A 21,426-nucleotide genomic window follows, 5' to 3' on the forward strand; every position below is an offset into this window, starting at 1 on the left:
CTCGTATCTCTTGCAGTGGCTCCCTACAGTGAATTCAGCTAAATCAGACACCTGCAGCAGGCTAGTTCTTATTCCTGCTGGTGAAATGTTATCACTATTTGCAACACATCAGCAGCCTTTTCAAAACAAGGTAACCATGTATTAGTCACCTGGTGCCCTAGGAACCATCTTTGCGCTCATCTTTTGTCTGACCAAGGCTAGAGCCCCATGTCCCTGAGTGCCCAGCTCTTAACTTGGCCTTTGTTCTGCATTTCTGTGAAGAGAAGTGTATAAGGGAAAAAGTCCTTTCTCTTGTCTGTTGGTTGCTATGCATTAACATCGTGGCCTTTAGGGTTTCCATGGTCTCATCTGGATTCACTATTCACAGGCAGACCCCTATACCTCCATGTTGCCCTGCTGAAGTCAATGGAGTACGTACAGTGGCCCCTTCACAAAAACCTGATTGCAGGAGTGGAGCATAAATAATGTCACGGTTTGGGAAAAAGTCTAGATAACATTTAAATTCATTTTATTTTAAATTACATGCAGGATTTCATTGTACAAGTTTTCAAAACTCACTTTATAAACTCCTTAATCTCTTAGTCTTTTTTTAACTCCCTTCCAAATAACTTGTTTATTGGATGTTTGTGCAGCAAGCTCTTCACTGTCCTCTTCTGAACTATCATCATCGTCACTGCTATCCTCTTCAACAGATTCTTCATCACGTGCCATTCTGAAAATAAGGTTTTTTCAGAGTGTGATGGGGTGAACCAACCCCACATTGGGAGCTGGCTGAGAAGGCCCCACCCCACAGCCCTGCTGGGCATGCTCCAACTGGAGGCAGCTTAGTCTGTGCTGACAACTGCTGAGGAAGGAGGTGCTGCAGGAGCTCCTAAAGGAGAAACACAGGCACACCCAGGCCCAGGTGCAGTCACCAGTCAGCAACAGCAGAAGCCCTTGGACAGGAGGAAAGAGACAGAGCAGACTAGGCAGGAGAAACTGGTAGGAAGTAGTCTAGGGCAGGGAGTTGAACCCTGGGTTCTAAGCATGTTTTGGCTGGATTCCCCACTCAGCTATTGGTGGTCCACTTCATCATTGACAGGGCCCTGAGCTAGGACCTGGTGGAAAGGGCAGGCCTAGGTTCCCCTATACCTCCACACCAGCTCCACAAGGGGCCCTAATTGTCCCTGTATTTTTTTTACTCTGGCTGCTAGGCCATGCTGCCCAGTGTGCAGACTGCGGTACTACTGACAATGTTAGGATGCAAGTGGGGCTGAACTCCCAGTGAGGGAACAGGTGGGCTCGCCCCACTACACAGAGGTATAAAAGCACTTCCTGCAAGAAGCTCAAAAACTGCAATTACCCTGTGGAGCAGACTGGTCTGTTAGGATTGGAAAATTCTTTTCCTGAGTCAACATCAAATGGATCTGGAAAAAAAATTATAGCTAGTAAATGTTAAGAAATGTAAGATTCTTTGTTCATTAAGAGGAAAACTAAAGGGATTCTGCTGATTAACTAGAGTGCAATAAAGTATACATTTCCAAGAGAGCTTTAAGGTCGATTGTAGTAAATAGAGGGGAGGCTTATATTAAGCCTCCTTGTAATATGATCTCCTCTCTGCAGTAGGGATGTTAACTATCGCTAATTTTACTAGTCGAAGGAATTTCCAATGACTGCTCAAGAGGCATTTCTGCATTCCTCCTTTGAAATGTACAAGACCCCCTGCTGGAGCTCTTGTACATTTCAAAGGAGGAGTGCAGAACTCTGCTTTCAGCCCAGGGCCAGCTGAAAGTCCTGCTGACTTTGGGCTGCAGGCGGATGTGCCAGCTTAGAAGTGTACAAGAGTCCCCAGCGGGGGGCTCTTGCGCATTTCAAAGCAGAAGCACAGCATGGAACCCAGGGTCAGCAGGGGACTCCTCAGCTGAGCTTGGGCTCCACGCAGCACTGCTGTCTTGAAACGCCGCCTCAGTGTTTCAAAGGGGCAGTGCCGCACAGCACAGGTGGGGCTAAGGTGGATGGTGCTGCCACTTTGCAGTACCCCCTCTTCCTTCCCCTTTGTTGCCTCTGATAGAGGCAGCAAGGAGAGGAGGGGAACTGACTAGTCAACTGACTATCCAATAAGCATTTGCGTGTCAGTCGACTAGTCTTTAACATCCTTACTGTGGAGATGTCAGTTGCTATATACACAGCCTCTACAAATCATAAATAGCTCTCCTCAGAGTGGGCCAGAAATCCACTTGAGTTCTATCAGAACTAAGCTAATTGTAGGTGTGACCTCCATGAGGAAATCAGTGAGTTTCCAAAATGCTGAGAGTCTGAGTAGCTCTGAGCCTAGTCTATATGGGTATGTCTACACTACCCCGCTAGTTCGAACTAGGAGGGTAATGTAGGCATACCGCACTTGCAAATGAAGCCCGGGATTTGAATTTCCCGGGCTTCATTTGCATAAGCGGGGAGCCGCCATTTTTAAAACCCCGCTGGTTCGAACCCCGTGCAGCACGGCTACACGGGGCTCGAACTAGGTAGTTCGGACTAGGCTTCCTATTCCGAACTACCGGTACACCTTGTGGAAATGGCGGCTCCCCGCTTATGCAAATGAAGCCTGGGAAATTCAAATCCCGGGCTTCATTTGCAAGTGCGGTATGCATACATTACCCTGCTAGTTCGAACTAGCAGGGTAGTGTAGACAGACCCTATGAGAGAATTGCAGAATTCCAGTTCAGAAACAGTAAAAACCCGAGGCTGCGATCAGAAAGACCAGGAAGATAGAAGTACAGCTACCCTTGACTTTCTGAAAGACCAGAATAGTCTTGTTCCTTGAGATCTATTCTGGTGAGTATTCTAAATGTTTCAAAAAACTGGGTTTCTACTTTCTTGGAGAAACTGTTCTATAACCTAATATGCTCCAATGACAAAATGTTTTTTGTTCAGCCTAAGTTTTCACTGTTTCATCATCTTAGTCAAGACTAGGGATAGAAAAGGTTAACAGCTGAGACTTACCCATTCTAGTTAACTGTTAGGGGCTGGAGCAGCTCCCCACCCACCCTGGGGCACCACAGGTCACAAGCTGTGGCTCCCTGGGAGCAGAGCAGGCAGGGGATGGCCCCACTCTTGTGGACTTATCCCCCCAGAGAGCAAGTGCCTGGCTGAAAAGGACAGCTTTCATGCATCCTGGGGCAGGCTGTTGGGATATTTTGTGTCTCCTCAAGTGAAGTACTTTCATGGGGGAAGAGGAGGATGGTAATGACAGAATATGCAGGCTGACAAACTACTGAAGGAGGCTGAACATGAGAAGCTGACAGTTGAACAACACAGGAACTGTACTCAGTTATTTTTCTTACATCTGTCTGGATTTTTAAATAGCTCTTCGCACAGGGACTTTTGAATTTTCTATTGTTTGTACTGTGCCCACAGAATTGGGGCCCCAAGTCTGGTTAGGACCTTTAGGAACTGTCACTATATAACTAAGAATTAGCGATATCAGTCCAGTTTTAATTTGTGCCAATATTTCTCCACTTTAGGTCTTATTTCTTAGTCCTCATTAGTGTTTAGACTTCCCAATTCAGTATCTGTCACTGTAATACTGAACGGCTCACACTTTAATTCCCTGAAAGCACCCTTTATAAAATGAATTAGATGTATATGGTGTTGCTCAGGTACTTAACTTTTGTTTTTCTTCACTTTAATCATTATACTGGCATGGGGCTAGAGGAGGATTCAGTATGCACAGTAGCCCAGGAAGAGAGGATTATCTCTGCCCTCTCTCACCACAGCAGCTTGGGTCTAGGTGAGAAGCGCTGCTCTGTGGCAACTGCAGCTCCAGCAAGCACAGCCAAGGGGGGAAGGGTGCATGTTTGTCTGCCCTCTGCTCCCCAGCCCGATTGAGGAATGGAGCAAACTCTGCATTTTCCTCTTGTTCTCTGACAAAGGGGAACAGCTAGCAATGCTCCTGTACGACTCGGGAAAGTGTGGCAGCCCTCTCTGCCCTCCCTACACTGTGCCAGAGGTGTTCGGAGGCCCGGATTTGCAGGGGAGAGTCAGTCCTTTTCACCTGCCTGGTGACTCTTTCCTATATGGTTTTATGAATCCCTGTACGGGGGGGGGGGGGGGGGAGAAGAGACAGGAAAGTGGCTCCTTTAAAAACTTACCTTGCTTTCTTATAAAAGGAAACTGCATACCAAATTTGGTGGTCCTAGTCGTTACTGTTTAGGAGGGGTTCTTGAGCAAACAGACTCACTTGCTCAGAAAGACACACTTAAATATATAATAGATTACAAGAGCCACTCTGCAAGTCTCTTGAGTAAATCAGTATCCATATATTGGCTACTGAATTTTTTTTTCTTTAGCAAGAGTGTATTCAGAGGTCAGGAAACCACATAGAAAAGCCATACAAAGGGAAGCTTTTACCTATATCTTCAGTTTCTCTTTCTTGGGCACTTGCTAAAAATTCCTGTTCAACTCTCAGTACCTCCTCCTGACAATGGCAGGCCGCATATTTATCCAAGAGATGTTTGTTCAATTCAAGAAACACCTTTCCCCATTTAAACTTTCGCAAGAGAATGATGGCTAGATCAGAGAACCCTAAAACAGAAAACAAAAATGACCAGCTGCTCTTCCAACCTAGGATTAAAAAAAATTGCAGGATTACAGTTGACTATACATGAGAAATCTGTCACTATCCTTGAATATTTTGGAATCAGGTCTGGAGACACAAGACTCAACTTGAGGCACCCAACTGAATCTAGGAGAGATCCACTGGGCTTTAGTCAGTCTGCTGCATATGGAAATATAAAATCTGATGTACAGTACTCTCTAAACAACAGGTAGCTCTCAATGCAGTTAATACAATCAACCAAAGTCTATCAACCCATTTACAAGCTCTCAGAGTGGAAAGTGCAGCTCTACGATGGTTTCAATCTTTCATAAACTTAGGAAATGGTAATGGACAACCATTCCCTGAGCACCTCAAGAGGCAGAAACACACCACAGACTCTGCTGACAATACCTGATGCCCACCAGCTCTATTTTTCCCTAGCAGATGCACCAAACGTGTCTGAACACCTCCCAGACATTAACAGGAAGATGTGTAGCTAGCTCAAGCTGAATCCATGTAAGGCTGATGTGTTGCTGCTGAAGTGAGAACATGTCAAAGAGCAGCCAAGGCATGACACTCACTATCAGAGCATCTGCCACTGACCTGTTAAGGAATACAAATCTCCTCTGATTACTAGTAGACTTCAGTTAATATCTAGCAAAAATAGTAAGTATGTTATACCTCTAGCTTGCCAGCACTGCACCTCTTCTTTTGGAATGAGGTTTTGGCCACAAGCAATGACATGTTACCTCCCCAGTGGACCATTTAACTCACTGAATTTGGGGCTAAAAATGGAGACATGAAACATTCTAGTCTGTGAGGAATAAAGTGATTAGCTCCTTTGCAGAACAATACAATGAATACATACATCAAAGCTATCCACTGGATCCCTGTAGCAAGAAATGTGGCCTTCCTCAGAGACTGACAGTGAGGGAAGGCAAGATACTCCCAGGTGAATGGAGCTAGGAAAGTCATGCTCCCCATGCCAGAAACGGGACAGGAAAAGGAAGTATAAAAGGCAAGCCCCTAGCTTAGTTGAGTGGAAGCCAGGGAGGAAGGCAGATGTTTCTACCCTTCTGCTGCAGCTGAATACTTCCGCTGACCTGAAGACTTGTCCAAACTACCAGACATGCCTGATGCTGAGGAGCAACTGGAATTACTGCCAAAGTTCACTTTAATCTTTTCCATCCATTTTTATTTAGTGATTGATACTGCAATCTTGGATGCTCAAGAAATTTCAGGTATGACAGACAGACAGACCTTAAGCAAAACATTCTTTACATCTGTTCACTAAGATAGATAAAATTACTTAAAGAAAACTACAAAAATGAACAATTTTTTTTCACATTTGCGCCACATGATAGCCTTACCAACAATGCAGAAAGTAGCAGCCAAGGCTTCCACACAGGACAGCTTGCAAGGACGCCCATAATTTACAGGATTCGCTGCCACCAAGTAAGGCAACAGTCGGAGACAGCTTCCCTTCATTTTACTAAATGGCGTTTCTTCCAATTTGGCCCATGAACAATCTATGACTGCAACTCCTTTCTGAGCTACAACCTGTCTGAAAAACAAACTTTATTGTAGATGAGCATCAACTGTTTCATGTTAAAGGTTTAGTGCTGTGGATTAAAGTTGGTATTGTATACAGCTCGAACCTCTCTGGTCCAACACCTTGGGATCTGACCAGTAGCAAATCAGAGAATTTGCTGAACACTGGGAGGTCAATATTTTCTAGCAGCATTATCACTGGTTAAGGGGCTCTTAGAGACACTTATGGGTAAATTTGAGCTAAATAACAGCACAGAACACAGAAAGCTAAGACTAGTGGCTATAAACAAACTTTATGGGACCCAGGGAAACTTAGCCACACCCATGATAAGTGGAGACTGGCTAACTAAAGTCATGCTGGACCAGAGAGGTTCAGCTTATAAAGAAACTACATCCCTCAAGTGCAAACAATTTTCCATGTTTCTTAACTGATTTGCCAAAAAAGCAGAGGTACAAAGAGAGCTCAGCTCACTCATTTTAAAACAAGTTATAATTAAATCTCATCACAAACATACTACATCTACACTTAGTCTCATAGAAATGAAACAATGGCTGTAGTCTGTCCAGCTTATCAGCTCTTGCTTCTTCAAAGTTCTGCGCTTTCAATTTCTATTTTTCAGCAAACGAAAAAGTAACAAATGCAAAGAAACTTACAAGCTGAATAGGTTTTTTTTTTTAATTTTAGGCTTATGTGGTGGTGGACCTTGGCTCAGCACAGCAGGGCTATGTCTACACTGGCGTGTTCTTGCGCGAAAACGGCCGCTCTTGCGCAAAAACATGCCGCCTATCTACACTGGCCACGGGTTCTTGCGCAAGTAAACTGACTTTGTATTGTAGAAAACCAGGGCTGCTTGTGTGAGAACTGATGCTCCCTCTCAGGAAGAAGCCCTCTTGCGGAAGAGCCCTTCCAGAAGAGGTCAGTGTAGACAAGCAAAATGAATTTCTTGCGCAAGAAGCCCCTATGGTTAAAATGGCCATCAGAGCTTTTTTTGCGCAAGAGAGTGTCTACACTGGCGTGGATGCTCTTGTGCAAAAGCACATGCCAGTGTAGACGCTCTCTTGTGGAAGAGTTTTTGCACAAGAACTCTTCTGTAAAAGAGTTCTTGCGAAAGAAGCTGCCAGTGTAGATGTAGCCCAGAGGTATGGTGTTAATTAAGATATTATCTAAAGACAGAGAAACAAGATAGGAAAGGACAGAGGCAGCATACAGAAGGACAGCAACTCCACCCCAGACAGACCCTGCACCTCTTCTATAGATATCAAGGAAGACTGCAGCCCTTGACCACTTTCCAAATTCTTGAGTGTGCCCCCCATCAAAACTTATTGCCCACCGCTGGTCTAAAAGATTTACTGTAGCAGCTGTGGCCAACCCACCACTCATGAGGCTCTCCTGAAAGTGCAACTCACAAAGCTGCCCCTGAAAATGGCTCCGGGCTCCCTGTGCTCTCCAGGGCAGGGGAGCCATCCACTGTGGCCATTCAAAATGGCATGTTCAAGATGGTGGCAGCTGACGGGAGTCTGATGTGGCCAAAAAGCCTTTAACCAAGTTTCTTAAAGGGGCACTTTTTTTTTTTGGCTTGACAACTTCCCAGCTCTTTGCACTATATGCACAATTATTTTGGCTCTTTGCCTGTAACAGGTTGGCCACTCCTGTACTATAGGAATTATTTTGGGAGTGTTTTATGGCTTGTGTTACACTGGAGGATCATAGTGAAATCTATTCAGGGGAACAGACTAGATGATCCATCAGTCTCCTGAGTCCCTCTCTGTCTCCTCAGACTTTCTGAAATTTGAAGATTGGATTTCATAGTTAGAAGTTTAAAAATAGCTACCATTAACTGGACACTATAAATATGGAATCCCTGGCAAACCCTAGTGCAATTTTAACCACACTTTATCAAATTTTTGTATAAAAGCTGCACAGCATCTCTGTATTATACTTGAGCCTGTTAAAAAGGAATCTACTTTTCATACATAGTTAACTGTTGTACCAGAAGATAGAAGGCAAGACACCCCCACAAAACCACTGAAGTTGACAAAGAACGAAGGGTCTCCCCAAACCAGTTTTAACACAGTACGGTTGGTAACATGAGCGCAGCGCGGAGAGGGCGGATTTGAGAGGAGAAGGCTCCAGGCTGCGCCTCGCACGGAACCTACCTGTCGGCGGCAGAGACGTACTGAGTAGCCACGGGGCTGAGGACGAGCCCCGGGAACCTCTGGCTGAGCCGCAGGGCTCGGAGCAGGCCGTGGCGGGCCAGTTTCCGGCCCGTGCATTTCTTGGGGTCACAGTGTCCCAGCTCCCACATGGCCAGAGGGCAGGGGAAGCGCCTCCCCGTCGCATCGCCATCGCCAGTGCCCTCCTGCTGCAGGCAGGCTGTGAACACACAGCACCGCTCAGCTGACACCGCGCCCGGCCCCGCCCCTAGCCCCGCCCAGCTCGGCACGGCCCCGCCCCTAGCCCAGCTCTGCACGGCCCCGCCCCTAGCCCCGCCCAGCTCTGCACGGCCCCGCCCCTAGCCCCGCCCAGCTCGGCACGGCCCCCTCTCTAGCCCCGCCCCCTCCGCCGAGGCCCTTCCTCCAGCTCTGCCCGGCCCCGCCCTTCCCCGAGGCCCCGCCCAGCTCTGCACGGCCCCGCCCCTTCCCCGAGGCCCCGCCCCCAGCGCTGCCCGGCTCCGCCCTCTAGCCCCGCCCCCTCCGCCGAGGCCCTTCCTCCAGCTCTGCCCGGCTCCGCCCCTAGCCCCTCCCACCGCTGCCCGGCCACGCCCCCAGACCCCTCCCCACCGGCCCGGCTCCTCGGGGCTCCAAGGGCGAGAGCCGCGGGTTGCAGGCACCTGCCAGCGCCGCGTGCGCCTCCTCCGCGAAGCTCTCTAGGGACTGGGGCGCCCGCCGGGAGCCTCCCCCCGCGCGCCGAAACGGCTTCTTCCTGCCCATGGCCGCGTGCCGCCACGTGACGCGACGCGACGCGACGTGACGTATGTGCGCGGGCTGCTGCCCAGAGGCGTATTTCCGCTTCCGGAGCGATGGTGGCTGAGGCGCTGCTGCTCGCGCTGCTGAGCGCGGCCTTCGGTGAGCAGCCGGGCACCTGGCCCCGCGGGACCGGAACCGGAACCGGAACCGGCTAAACCCCTGACTGCGGCCCCGGGACCGTCCGGGCGCTGCGGGAGCACCCTGCCCCCCCAGCGGGGTCCAGAGACCGCTGCCTGGCTCTGCCCCTCCCCCGCCGGGCCGCCCTCCGCCGGGCTGTGCCCCCCCCCAGGAGAGACCCCGCCCTCCGCCGGGCTGTGCCCCCCCCCAGGAGAGACCCCGCCCTCCGCCGGGCTATGCCCCCCCCAGGAGAGACCCTCTACCCTCGCGCCCGCCCTCTGCTGTGCCCCCCCAGTAGAGAGTCTCTACCCCCGCGCATGCCCTCTGCCGGTCTGCGGCCCCCCCAGTAGAGACCCCGCCCTCTGCCGGTCTGCGGCCCCCCCCAGTAGAGACCCTCTACCTCCACGCCTGCCCTGTGACGGGCTGTGCACCCCCAGTAGAGACTCTCTCCCCCCGTGCCCGCCTTCTGCCGGGCAGCTCCCACTCCAGTAGAGACCCTCTACCCCCCCACCCATGTTCTGCCTGGCTGCTTCCCCCCAGTAGAGACCCCGCCCCCCCCACCCGCTGCCTGGCTATGCCTCCATTAGAGACCCTGTACCCCCCCACCTGCCCTCTGCCTGGCTGTCCCCTCCCCAGTAGAGACCCTTCCCTCCCACCCGTCTGGCTGTGCTCCCAATAGAGACCCCCGCCCGCCTACTGATTGGCTGTGCCCCCCCCCAGTAGAGATCCCTCCACCCACCCACCATCTGGCTGTGCCCCCCCCAGTAAAAGCCCCCACCCACCTGCTACCTAGCTGTGCCCCCAGTAAAGACCCCCTGCTGCCTGGCTGTGTCTCCCAGTGGAGACCCCTTCTCCACACCTGTCTGCTCCCTGACTGCGCTCCCTAATAGAGACCCTTTCCCCTTACCTGACCACTGTCTGGCTGCACCCCCTAGTGGAGACCCCTCACTCACACCTGCCTGGCTATTACCCCCAGAAGAGACCCCTTCCCCCACCTGCCCGCTGCCTGGCTGTGCCCCCAGTAAAGACCCCCACCTGCCCAGTGCCTGGCTGTGCCCCCCAGTGGAGACTCCTTCCCCACACCTGCCAGCTGCCTGGCTCTGCCCCCCCCCCCCGAAACCCCCGCCTGCCCTCTGCCTGGCTGTGCCCCCAAGTAGAGACTCCTCCCCCACACCTGCCTGCTGCCTGGCTCTGCTTCCCCCAGAAACCCCCGCCTGCCCGCTGCCTAGCTGTGCCCCCAAGTAGAGACTCCTCCCCCACCTGCCTGCTGCCTGGCTGTGCCCCCCCCCCCCCCAGAAGAGACCCCTTCCCCACACTTGCCTATTGGCTATGCCCTTTAGTAAAGTTGCTTCCCCCACACCCACCCACTGGTTGTGCTCCAAGTTATGCCCCCTCCCCACACAACTGCCTACTGACTATGCCCCCAGTTCAGCTCCTTTCCCCAAACCCACCTGCTAACTATACCCACAGTGAAGCTCCTCCCTCACACCTACTCGCTGACTGCTACTGCACTGAGTTTCCTCTCCTACCTACGGACCATGCCTTTTTTCTTATAGGTATCTTTACGATAGCTGGTAAGATGAAAATCGTGGAGGAGCCGAACACCTTTGGGTGCGTGGCCCTGCTACTTCCCTATGCTAAACTTCTCTTGTTGCTGACAGCAGTTTACTATCTCTTTGTGTATTCCGGACACATTTGCTTATATTATAGACATGCAGTTGAGCTGTGATAATCATCTTCTATCAACTTCTTTGGCATGTACCCTGTGCAAGCTTTTGTCTTCTCTGCAAAGAATATGGCTTTTTACATAAAGTGAGCTCTTTCAGTGTAAAATACTAGTGGAAATGAGGGATAGGTACTTTTTGCCTTGATGTGGCAAGTTGAGGAAACTGCTCTGTTGTGGCATTAATGTTGATGTCAAGATAAAAACTACAAGCTAGTCAAAATAAAAACTACAGTGCCTTGCCTCCACCAGGATTTTATACTGAAATAATTATCTTGATGTAAAATCACACTTTTTTTTTTTGCGGTGAGCTATAACCACAGCCTGGCTTTCTCTAATTAAGTGGGAGCTACACAATCTGCCTGCAAGGCACAAGTTCAGACATACATGCCCTCTACAGTGATGGCAGCTGGCTTTAAGAACTAAAGTCATATCTAACCAGTACCAAATTTGAATCCAGAACCCTGAGCACTGGTTAGATTGGAAAATAACTCATAGAATTCTAGGAATGAGGATGGAGCTATTAGCTGTGAGATGGACCCTGTGTCAATGGATAATGAAATAAATTGCATCCATTCTTTGAGATGTCTAAAGTTTTCCTAAAGGACAGGATGCAGTAGGTCAGCTTCTCTCAAAGAAGTGGCTGTTTGGCCCTTAGTAAGAGAAAGAGATATGAAGGTTTAACCAATTAACCGGTAAACCTCACCCTTAATGGCAGGGGGCTGTTCTAGCCAAGAGAGGTGTCTGCTGTGGAAAAGGGCTGTTCTAACCTCTTTTTAAGGAAACGGGTGGCTATCGCTCAAGACGCTTTCCTTCTTGAAGAACCCCAGAGCTACTGGATCGTATCAGTGTTTGATGAATCAGTGCAACGTTTCTTCAGCCCTTTGTGTATGATCAAGACATCCTGCAATGCAGAGCCAAGATAAAGGAATTCCATCAGTTGTACCAGAAGATGAAGGAGGCAACCAGTCTGGTGCTGCACTGAACACATGCCATTTTTATAAAGAACTGGGCACGCTTCTCGGTGGGGACACCATGCCCGTACCCAAGGAACCTGTGGATTCTTTCCATGGCACAGAGTCAGAAACAGGACTTCACCTGGAAGCAGAAGTTCTTGATGAAGAGATGGAAGTGGTCAAGGAGGAGGGGGTTCATTGTGGGCCAACCTGTGCACCAGGCAGCGAGGAATTTGTTGTTCTCATGCCCTAGGAGTCTTAGCACCTATACGTGAAGCATGAAGCAAGGGAAGAGTTGCAGGGTAAGTTGCTCTATTGCACGCAGGGGTTGGGGTGGGTGGATAGTGGCCATGTGGGGCAGTAACTTGCTCTACTGCAGCTGGGAGGGTGGGGGCAGTGGCATGGGGTGGTAAGTTGCTATGTTTTGTAGTGGGGTCGAGGTGGGGCGGGCATCAGCAGGAATTTGCTTTTGCAGCTGGAGGGAGAGGGGGAGAGTGGCACCAGTGGCACAGGGTGAATGAAGAGTTTATTTCTGTGAGCTGGCTAAGCTCTGCCTGGGTATACATTATGTCCAAACAGAGCATTGATGTACACAGAGATATCAATAGAATCTTGCTGGGTAAGAAAAAAGTGGCCAGTGTGTTCAGAGATGTGCATGTTAGTGCAATATTACAATCTTTATCAGGAACAGTGCAGTCACTCTATTGTTAATGGTTATTTTTTCAGACCAGTCCTTAAGAAGTCAGGTATGCTCCCCCACAGACTCTTTTTCAACTAAGAAAAAAAACCTCAGAAGACGAGAGAAGATCTAGTCAAGGAGGTTTTGCAGCATTCAACGCTTCAAACACAGAAAAGGGAGTAAAGGAGGGTCAGGGAGATGAAAGTCAGAACAGAAGCCACTGAGTGCATGCTAAAGCTCATGGAGGACCAAAATGAGATCCTGAAGTGTCTTCTCAGTATGAAGAGTGAACAGAGCCAAAGGCCTCCATGTCAGCACATGCAGAATTCTTTTCACAGCAACTCTTCCTCTATGCTCACATGCTCATTTTCACTGTCAGGTATTGGTTTTTTTCCTAGCACACTCCACTCCTCATCACAGGAGTTGTGTCTTCGACAGCTGGTCCATTAACATAATTGTGTAGTTTTCCAATAACTCTTTACCATCGAATATCCACTCTGTATATGACCATGATTGAAAGGCATCAATAAAAACAAATGAGGCAGGTTTCTATGATTTGGTTTTGTGTGACACAACCCAGACCAATTGCTCTGGTAACTGGAGAGGCCTATATACCTTAGTTTCATAGGAATGCCTCGTTCAGGATGAGCCTTGGGATGAGGCACAGAAGCTTTGCAGCAAAGTATGATTTATTGCCCTGCACACTTGCAAAAGAGCTGCCCTGACAGAAGACTTCCCCACTCCGAGCTGATTTGCTGAACGGTAGCAATTGGAAGTGGCCAGCTTCTACAAAGCAATGGCAACCCGCTTCTCTACCACGCTCATTTGGGTGCCCTTGGCACCACAGTTCAGGGGCCAGGTCATCACGCTGGTACAGGAAGGTTGTTTTAAGCATCCTAAAGTTCTGTAGCCACTGGTCTTCATCCCACACCTGCATGACAATGCTATCCCACCACTCGGTGCTGGTTTCCCTAGTCCAAAAGTGATGCTGTACTCTGCACAGCTGCTCTGTAACAGCCAAATGCCATGCCAAGTTGCTGTTGTCCCTGTCACTCACACTGTTGTCCACATCTGAGTCTTCTTCCTGTGACACTAAGTGCACAATTAGCTCTGCTACAATGGCCAGTGCATGGGAGGGAAGTCTGAGATCCATGTTTCTCACAGCAGATGCTAGAGTGCTCAGCAAGAACTGACTTTCATATCATTTGAATGAAAGCCAGAAGCCCCAGGAGGGCTGGGAAGCAAAAAGGTGGCTGATGGGACCTTTTTCACATTCCCAAAATTCCTAGTGCTGTGTTATGCATTTCCACAGTGCCTAGTGACTGAAGGTCGCCATGCACTGTGGGATGCTTACCCAAATTGCTTTGCTCTTTCTGACAACAGGGGAACTAACAATGTGGCTATGATCTGTCTACAGAGGGTGGCAGTGTAAACATGACTTGGTGACTTTCTTTTTTGCCACTTATGAATATTGACAGTATTTTTGTTACCAGCTTTTTCCAGTGTAGACATAGCCTTACACAAGTTAGATGTCTTTTGGTCACCAGGATTCCTTAGAATACTCAAGGAACTGACTGAGGAAATATCTGAGCTATTATCTTTGAAAAGTCATGGAAGATGTAAGAGATTCCTGAAGACTGGAAAGGGGCAATTACAATATCCAGCTATAAAAAGTGAAACAAGGACAACCCAGGATACTACAGACCTGTAAACCTAACTTCTGTGCTAGGAAAGATAATTTAGCAAATAAGGAATGCATTTGCAAATATTTGGAAGTTAATAAGGTGATAAAGTAATAGCATGGATTTATCAAAAACAAATCCTGTTAAACCAACTTGATAGCTTTCTTTGATGGAATTAGAAGTCTTGTGGGTAAGGGGGAAGATGTAGACGCAGTGTACCTAGATTTTAGTCATGCATTTCTTTCGGTCTCGCATGAAAAGCAAACGTCATTCTGAAATGTATCAACAAGAGAGTTGAAAGCAAGACACGAGAAATAATTCTGCTCTATTTTGTGCTAGTTAGACCTCAACTGGAATACTGTCTCTAGTTTTGGGTACCACAGTTCAGGAAAGATGTGGAAAAATTGGAAATAATCCAGAGAAGAGCAACAAAAATCATTAAAGCTATAGAAAACATGACCTATGAGGGAAGATTGAAAGAAATGGGTTTGTTTAGTCTGGAAAAGAGAAGATTGGTAACTTTAAAATATTTAAAAGGAGGAGCGACAAAAATTATTCTTTGTAACCTTTGAGAGTAGGACAAGAAGCAATGGAATTAAATTGCAGCACAGGAGGTTTAGGTTGGACGTTAGAAAAAATGTCCTAACTTTTAGTGTGGTTAAACACTGGAATAAATGCCTAGGGAAGTCGTGGAATCTCCATCATTGGAGATTTTTAAGAGCAGGTTAGACAAACATTTATCCAGGATGGTCTAGATGGTGCTTGGTCCTGCCATGAGTGCCAGTATCTGCACTAAATAACCTGCCTCTCAAGGTACCTTTCAGTCCTATGATTCTGTGATCTTTGCAGCTTGGAAAATTTTGACAATCAACCTATTTGGTGCAGGGGACAATAGAAAATGTTGTCTTCGGTTCTTAAGAGGTCCTCAGTCTGCCCATCTCAGCTGGCAGTCGGCTCTCCTTTATGCTTCCCCCACCAGTCCTGGTCATCCCACAGATAATCTTCAAGAAGAAGATTTGGGGGAAACTCATTCTCATTGCCTTTGTATGGCCAAGGCAGTGCTGGTTCTCTCACCTTCTTGCACTATCAAATCAGCCTCTTCTTCGCTCCATCCCGAACTACTTACGTGGAATTGTTGTCACACTCTACATTCTGCTGTCACCTTCCTATATCTCATGGCATGGCTAACTGAGGATGAGTGGTTTTCAGTGGCTGTTCAATGGGGTCTATTCAACATTAGGAAGTCTTCTATCAGAATGGCATACTTAGCAAACTGGAAGTGATTTCAGTGTGGTCATTGGCCAGCAGACTTCAGCCAGTGCCAGCTTCTGTCCTAGAGTACTGGCTGCATGTTCAGATGTCAGGCCTTGTTCTTAGCTCATTGAGAGTGCATCTGGCTGTGATGTCAGTGTTTCATCTCCCCATTCAGAAAATATCAGTCTTATCTAATGCCATGAAGCAAGATTCTTGAAAGGGTGGCTGCTTCTCCATCATCTAGTCCGAGAACCGGTTTTTCTGTGGAACCTTAACATGGTCTTGTGGGTTTTGATGGGACCTTTGTTTGAGCCCCTGGCATCTTGTCCCTTTCTGCTTTTGTGTCAGAAGACAGTATTCCCGGTAATGATAATGTCTGCAAGAAGAGCCTGAGATTTCCAGGTTCTGATGTAAGGGAGATGGATTTGGAACAGAGCAGACTGCTGAGTCACTTCACTTCCCGTGGCTCCTGCTGTTACCATGAGTGGAGGGGCCTGACACCTGCTACTATCCTATGTTAGGCCCCACAGGCAATCCTCCCTGCTACCCTGGGCTAGGGATGTTAAATTTTGATTAATCAACTAATCGAGTAGTCAATGGCATTTCCATTGACAACTCGATTAGTTGATAAGGGAAGCACTCTATCCTGCTGTGCCCCCTCCCTTTGAAATGTACAGGAGCTGCTTTCGGCTCCTGTACGTTTCAAAGGGAGAGATGCAGCGGGTTTCCGTGGCTCTTGTACATTTCAAAGGGAGTGCCAGTGGGGTCCAAAGCAGTCCCTGCTGGCGCAGGTTCCCCTCTGTGCCTCTTCCTTTGAAATGTACAAGAGTTGCAGATAGTTCTTGTATATCAAAAGGAGAGGAGCGGCACTCGGGACCAGTGCGAGCAGGACTGTGTCAGTCCCCACTTGCGCTGTTTCCCTGCTACTCTCTGCCTCCCCTTTTCCATGCGGAGATGGTGCTACGGGGAACCAGTTTTTCAGCTGGCTTCCTCCAAGTACTGGCTCCTGCTCCCCCCATTGTCGCCTCTCTCTGACAGAGGCAGCAAGTGATGGTGTGTGGGGGGGGGGGAAGACTAGTTGAGTTCCTACTCAACTAACCAATAAGCATTTGTTTATCGGGTAGTCAACTAGTTGTTTACATTCCTACCCTGGGCCCTGTGGCTAGCATTACTATGGGTGACTTGTCCCATGCATAGGACAGTTGAGGCACCCTCCCTAGAGCATGGGGCGCCATCCCAAACCATCTTATGGATGGGATAGCTCTGGTGGTAGGGCATGGACAGTTTAGGCTTCAGTCCTCCCCTTCTTGAGTCATAATAATTTTTGTCAGATAGGGTTTGCTGTGCAATGAAATGTGAAAAGCGTTGTTCTAATTTAAGCTCATTGCAAATGGATTCTTTTTTTTTTCTTTTTTTAAAAGATTGAACAATCCATTCCTACCTCAGCCAAACAGGCTCCTTCCAAAGATGCCACCTTCCCCACCATCAGGTTTGTGCAAATATCAGTTATTATGTTTGTAGTTATTTACCATTTTTATGCTATCATCTCTAAAGGAGAGAGAGAGTATAATCTTTGATTGCAGTTGTCTAATAGTAAGAAAATCTTTGGCAGAAGCACTTGCCACAATATAATATGTACACGTTCTTTAACCCAGTCGTGAAAATGCCTCTCAGCCTTGTGGAAGAATAATGTATTTTCTGAATTTCACAGATCCCAGGAAATGCTACCAGTTAATACTTATGACTTTTATAGTATATAACGTAGTAAAAATTGTTTGCCTGTGTGAGTCTATGACTCGGTTCTCAGTCTCTAAAATTGGGACAACAGTGTTTCTGACTTCACAGGGTGATTGAAGGAAAAATATATTAAAGATTGAGGCACAAAGATTCTATGATATCGAGGTACCTTAGTTGTCTTGGGTGCTGATTGCCATATACTCTGTAGAAAATTAAATCTGCAACATGTACACGTACAATTCTGTGCTCATGATAACTCTCTTTAAATGTAACCAACTCATTAGCCTTTTCAAATTATTTCATTTTATTTTCAGGTCCTGCACATCTCTTTAGTCTTGCTGGAAAGTGTTTCAGTTTTGTGGAATCTACGTGAGTTCCTGGTTTAGATGCCTGACTATATTTTTAAGATTGGAGGTGATATAGGCCTTTATTTTTAAATCTGAAACATTTTGTTTCTTTAGGTATAAATATGAGTTCTGTCCTTTCCATAATGTCACTCAGCACGAGCAAACGTTTCGGTGGAATGCCTACAGTGGGATTTTAGGGTGAGAAATCCAGACTTTTCTTTTTTACTTTAGTTTGAGTTACTTTCTTTGTAGAGCTTTCAAAATCTGCACTTTTAAAATCAGGTATAGTTACATTACCTTAGAAATTAACTACCCTTGACATTAGATTCAAACTCTATTCCCTAAACTGCTTTCAGTTACATCAATGCCACTATCCTCCAGCAGTTGATGAGGCTGTAAGTTTGTACCTGAGGGCACAATTTAGGTGAATATTACTGCAAAATATATCTTGTTATACCTCTTCTGATAGCCAAATCATGGACTTTTAGTAAATGAGGCTCTTTACTATGTATTTTAATAATTAATGAGTCCTTGTTTGACTGACATTTTATTCTTTAGACTTAATTTAAGAATACATAAAATAAATCAATCTGACATTTTTCAACAGTAGGCCTCATCTAGCTGCTGCTGTTCTTGTTACTTTACAGTTAATGATGAAAGTACAATTTTAGTGGCTATTGCTTTAAACTTAAAAATGCCATGATGGTTGAGGTGGCTGCCGTGGGGACCCCCTAAAGCACAGGGCTTAGGGTGGCTGCCCTGAACCATCTTGTGGATGGTATCTCTCTGTCATGAAAATCCAGAATTTGGAAATCCTAGTTGGTCTTAATATATGTCGAGTAAAATGTGAGAGAAGATTCTACAGGTAAACATTCTTTCTAATAACCCTCTTATTTCTGGATCATGTGCAGCATTACATCAACTGCTTGAGATTGTCAAGAATGGGAATTATCCCACATATGGGATCATAACTCTTAAAACACTAAATAAAAAGTCTAAAGGCAGGACTAATATAACTACAAAATGGAGGCATTATAGTTGTTTATTGCATATTCTAATAAAACAAAAATTGTTTTCCATATCTTTCCTTTCCACTAAAATACAGTGTTCCTCATCTCACAGCCCCTTGAATACTTGGGAAGGCTAATAAGACTTTTAATATATCCTAAAGGTTAAAAAATTTGGTCTGAGTTGGACCAGCAGGGCAATACATTTCAATCTTTGAAGATGCTGTACTTCTAGACTTTTCATTTAAACCACCTGTTCTTATATTGAATGGCTTAGCTAATTGTAGGTCTAGTAGCATTACACAAAAGGGCTTGCAGGTTGATGTAGCCAGGTCCAAAACCATTAAGGGCTTTATAGTTCAAAATTAAACCCTACATTTAATCCAGAAACAGACTAGAAATGATTGTCAACTATTTCTACAAGAAGCACAAAATGAGCATTCAGCCACTATTTACATTAGCCAAAGTTTGCTTGCAGGAAAGAGCTGGTCTTCCTTACAAGTAGCAGAAGGGTAGCCATGTTAGTCTGAATCTGACTTCTCATCGCTCTTGCATGTAGGAGTCAGAAAGTCAGTCTGAAAGGAGGAGGTTACACCCAGAAATACAGTGGCCCTTAGAACCAGTCAGTGGCAGAAATTAGTTTGTAGTCACTCTTGTAGGCATTATTGAGAATCCTACAAGCTAGCTGAACTGCAGTGGATTCTAGACAGCAGTAGGGAGCCTATGCAGGAGATATAAGTCTTTAAGCTGCGAAGCCCCAGAACCACTGTATGATTAGATTTGTCTGGAAACTGGGAGAGTAACAGAACTGTTAGAATCATAGAACTGGAAGGGACTTCAAGAGGTCATCAAGTCCAGTCCACTGCATTCATGGCAGGACCAAGAACCATCTAGACCAGAGGTTGGCAACTTATGGCTCATGAGCCAAATGTGGCTCACTAGAGAGCCAGATATGGCTCTTTTGAAGCTCAGCCTCCCCTTGCTCCCTCATAGCAGGAGTCTGCGCTGGTGCTCTAGCCTTGCAGCCCCCTGTGAGATTAGAGCACCAGTGCTGGATTCCTGCGGAGGAGAGGAGGAAAAATCCTGAGCCTCTCTGCAAAATCTGGCTTGTGGGGTAGCAGAGCCAGAAATAGCTATGCATGCTACTGCTCCCCTTCCCCTTCTGGGGGAACAGCAGTGCACAGACGTGCTTGAATGCAAGCAGCAGGGAAAGCCTTCAGTGCCTGGGAGCAGCACGTGGTGTGAAAACAAGTCCTTCCCCCCCCCCCCCCCCCCCCGGCCATTTATGCCCAGACCCTGCAAACCCGGCACCTCTCCCCCTCCCCCCGCCAAGACCCTGAGCCCCCAGCCTGCCTCTGCTCCCTCTCTTCTGGTCAGACACCTACCCCTTCCTGCTCTTCACCTTCCCCCTAGCCATATACTCTATTCCCAGCCTGCTTCTTACCTTCTGCTCAGATCCTGCACCCCCATCCCTAGCCCACTTACTGGCAGCCCTGTCCTTCACACTTAATCCCTCATTTCTGGCTCCACTCCAGTGTTTGGGGAGGGGGGGCCCCACAAAATCCACTAACCGTGGAACCCCAAAAGAGTAAATCTGGCCTGAGGCCTTGAACCTCAGTCCTCCCTGCTCCTCTCTCCACCATGGGTCTGGAGCACCCCTCAATTGGGGGCCACATCAGTGAGGATTTGGGGAGGGGTTGTAGTAGTGGAAGGGTTTTTTGTTTCCTTCTCACTTGCATGGTCCCCAACAGATATTTCTGTGGGTCAGTGGCCCCCAACTCCAAAAAGGTTCCCACCCCCACCATAAATAAAGACAGTGTTGAAACTTTTGTATTGAACGTAATATTTTACTTTATTTAAAAATGAAGCCTGGCCAGCAAGCCCCCAGTTAGGGCCCAGCCCCCATCTGGCCACAGTGTCATAACACTTCTGCACCCACACACCGCCACACTCCAACCTTGAGCCCATCATACACCTGAATCCCTGCCTGAGCCCCTCATACTCCTCCACATCCCCAGATTCCTGCACCCCACAGACCCAGTCCCCTGCCGTAACACTCCTGCACCCCCACACACCCCAGCCCTGTGCTCTGAGCCCATCATACACCCAAATCCCCTGCCCTGAGCCCCTCTCACACCCAGACCCAGAGTCCTGTATTCCCAGTCCCCTGCTATAACACTCCTACACCCCTACATCCCCAGTCCACTGCCATAACATTGACAGAAGACAGCCCAAATCTGTGCATGAAGCTGGATTTGACCAATTATGATGTAAACGTCAAAGCAATGTGCGTAAGCATGCAGCAACAGAAATCCCATTAAATAGTCTGTGAGTACAATGTTTTATTTATGCTATTAATCATTATTTCATATATCAATAATATTAAGTTTTATATTTTCAGTCATGCAAATGGGCATTCTTATACGACTCTTTGTTGACCAGTTCTGAATTTTGATGTAGTTTGGCTCTTTGGTTTGAAAAGTTTGCAACCCCTGATCTAGACCATTCTGACATGTGTTTGTCTGATCTGCTCTTAAAAATCTCTAATGATGGAGATTCCACAACCTCCCAAGGGAATTTATTCCAGTGTTTAACCACACTAACAGTTAAAAAGTTTTTCCTAATATCCAACCTAAACCTCCCTTTCTGCAGTTTAAATCCCATTGCTTGTTGCCCTATTCTCAGAGGTTAAGAATAATAATTGTTGTCCCTTCACATTGTAACAACCTTGTAGGTACTTGAAAGTTATCAGTCTTCTCTTTTCCAGACTAAACAAACCCAATTCTTTTAATCTTCCTTCATAGCTCATGTTTTCTAGATCTGTAATCATTTT

General features: G+C 47.2%; 2 protein-coding genes across 6 annotated transcripts in view; one reads left to right on the forward strand and one right to left on the reverse strand.

Annotated features, from left to right (window-relative positions):
* Nucleotides 1–491: 491 nt before the first annotated feature.
* On the reverse strand, nucleotides 492–9,085 carry TSR3 (TSR3 ribosome maturation factor). Its single transcript, XM_075899996.1, has 6 exons — nucleotides 8,956–9,085; nucleotides 8,282–8,498; nucleotides 5,944–6,137; nucleotides 4,387–4,560; nucleotides 1,343–1,406; nucleotides 492–712 (listed from the first exon to the last, which is right to left on the reverse strand). Exons 1-6 carry the CDS (start codon nucleotides 9,053–9,055, stop codon nucleotides 571–573), a joined length of 891 nt encoding a protein of 296 aa, XP_075756111.1. The 5' UTR covers nucleotides 9,056–9,085; the 3' UTR covers nucleotides 492–570.
* The window catches only part of GNPTG (N-acetylglucosamine-1-phosphate transferase subunit gamma), a 53,338-nt gene continuing 40,967 nt past the window's right edge, over nucleotides 9,056–21,426 (forward strand). For 2 of the 5 annotated variants that reach the window (XM_075899992.1, XM_075899995.1), the window contains exons 1-5: nucleotides 9,056–9,190; nucleotides 10,765–10,819; nucleotides 16,924–16,991; nucleotides 17,554–17,608; nucleotides 17,701–17,784. In XM_075899992.1, coding sequence (XP_075756107.1) covers nucleotides 9,145–9,190; nucleotides 10,765–10,819; nucleotides 16,924–16,991; nucleotides 17,554–17,608; nucleotides 17,701–17,784 — 308 coding nt within the window. In that variant the 5' untranslated portion in view covers nucleotides 9,056–9,144. Of the gene's footprint in view, nucleotides 9,191–10,764; nucleotides 10,820–11,747; nucleotides 12,190–12,613; nucleotides 12,946–16,923; nucleotides 16,992–17,553; nucleotides 17,609–17,700; nucleotides 17,785–21,426 lie in introns of those variants that run through there. The other 3 variants (XM_075899993.1, XM_006123291.4, XM_075899994.1) reach the window with 3 other exon arrangements.

The sequence above is a fragment of the Pelodiscus sinensis genome, chromosome 16 (genome assembly GCF_049634645.1).
Source record: "Pelodiscus sinensis isolate JC-2024 chromosome 16, ASM4963464v1, whole genome shotgun sequence".
Lineage (NCBI taxonomy): Eukaryota > Metazoa > Chordata > Testudines > Trionychidae > Pelodiscus > Pelodiscus sinensis.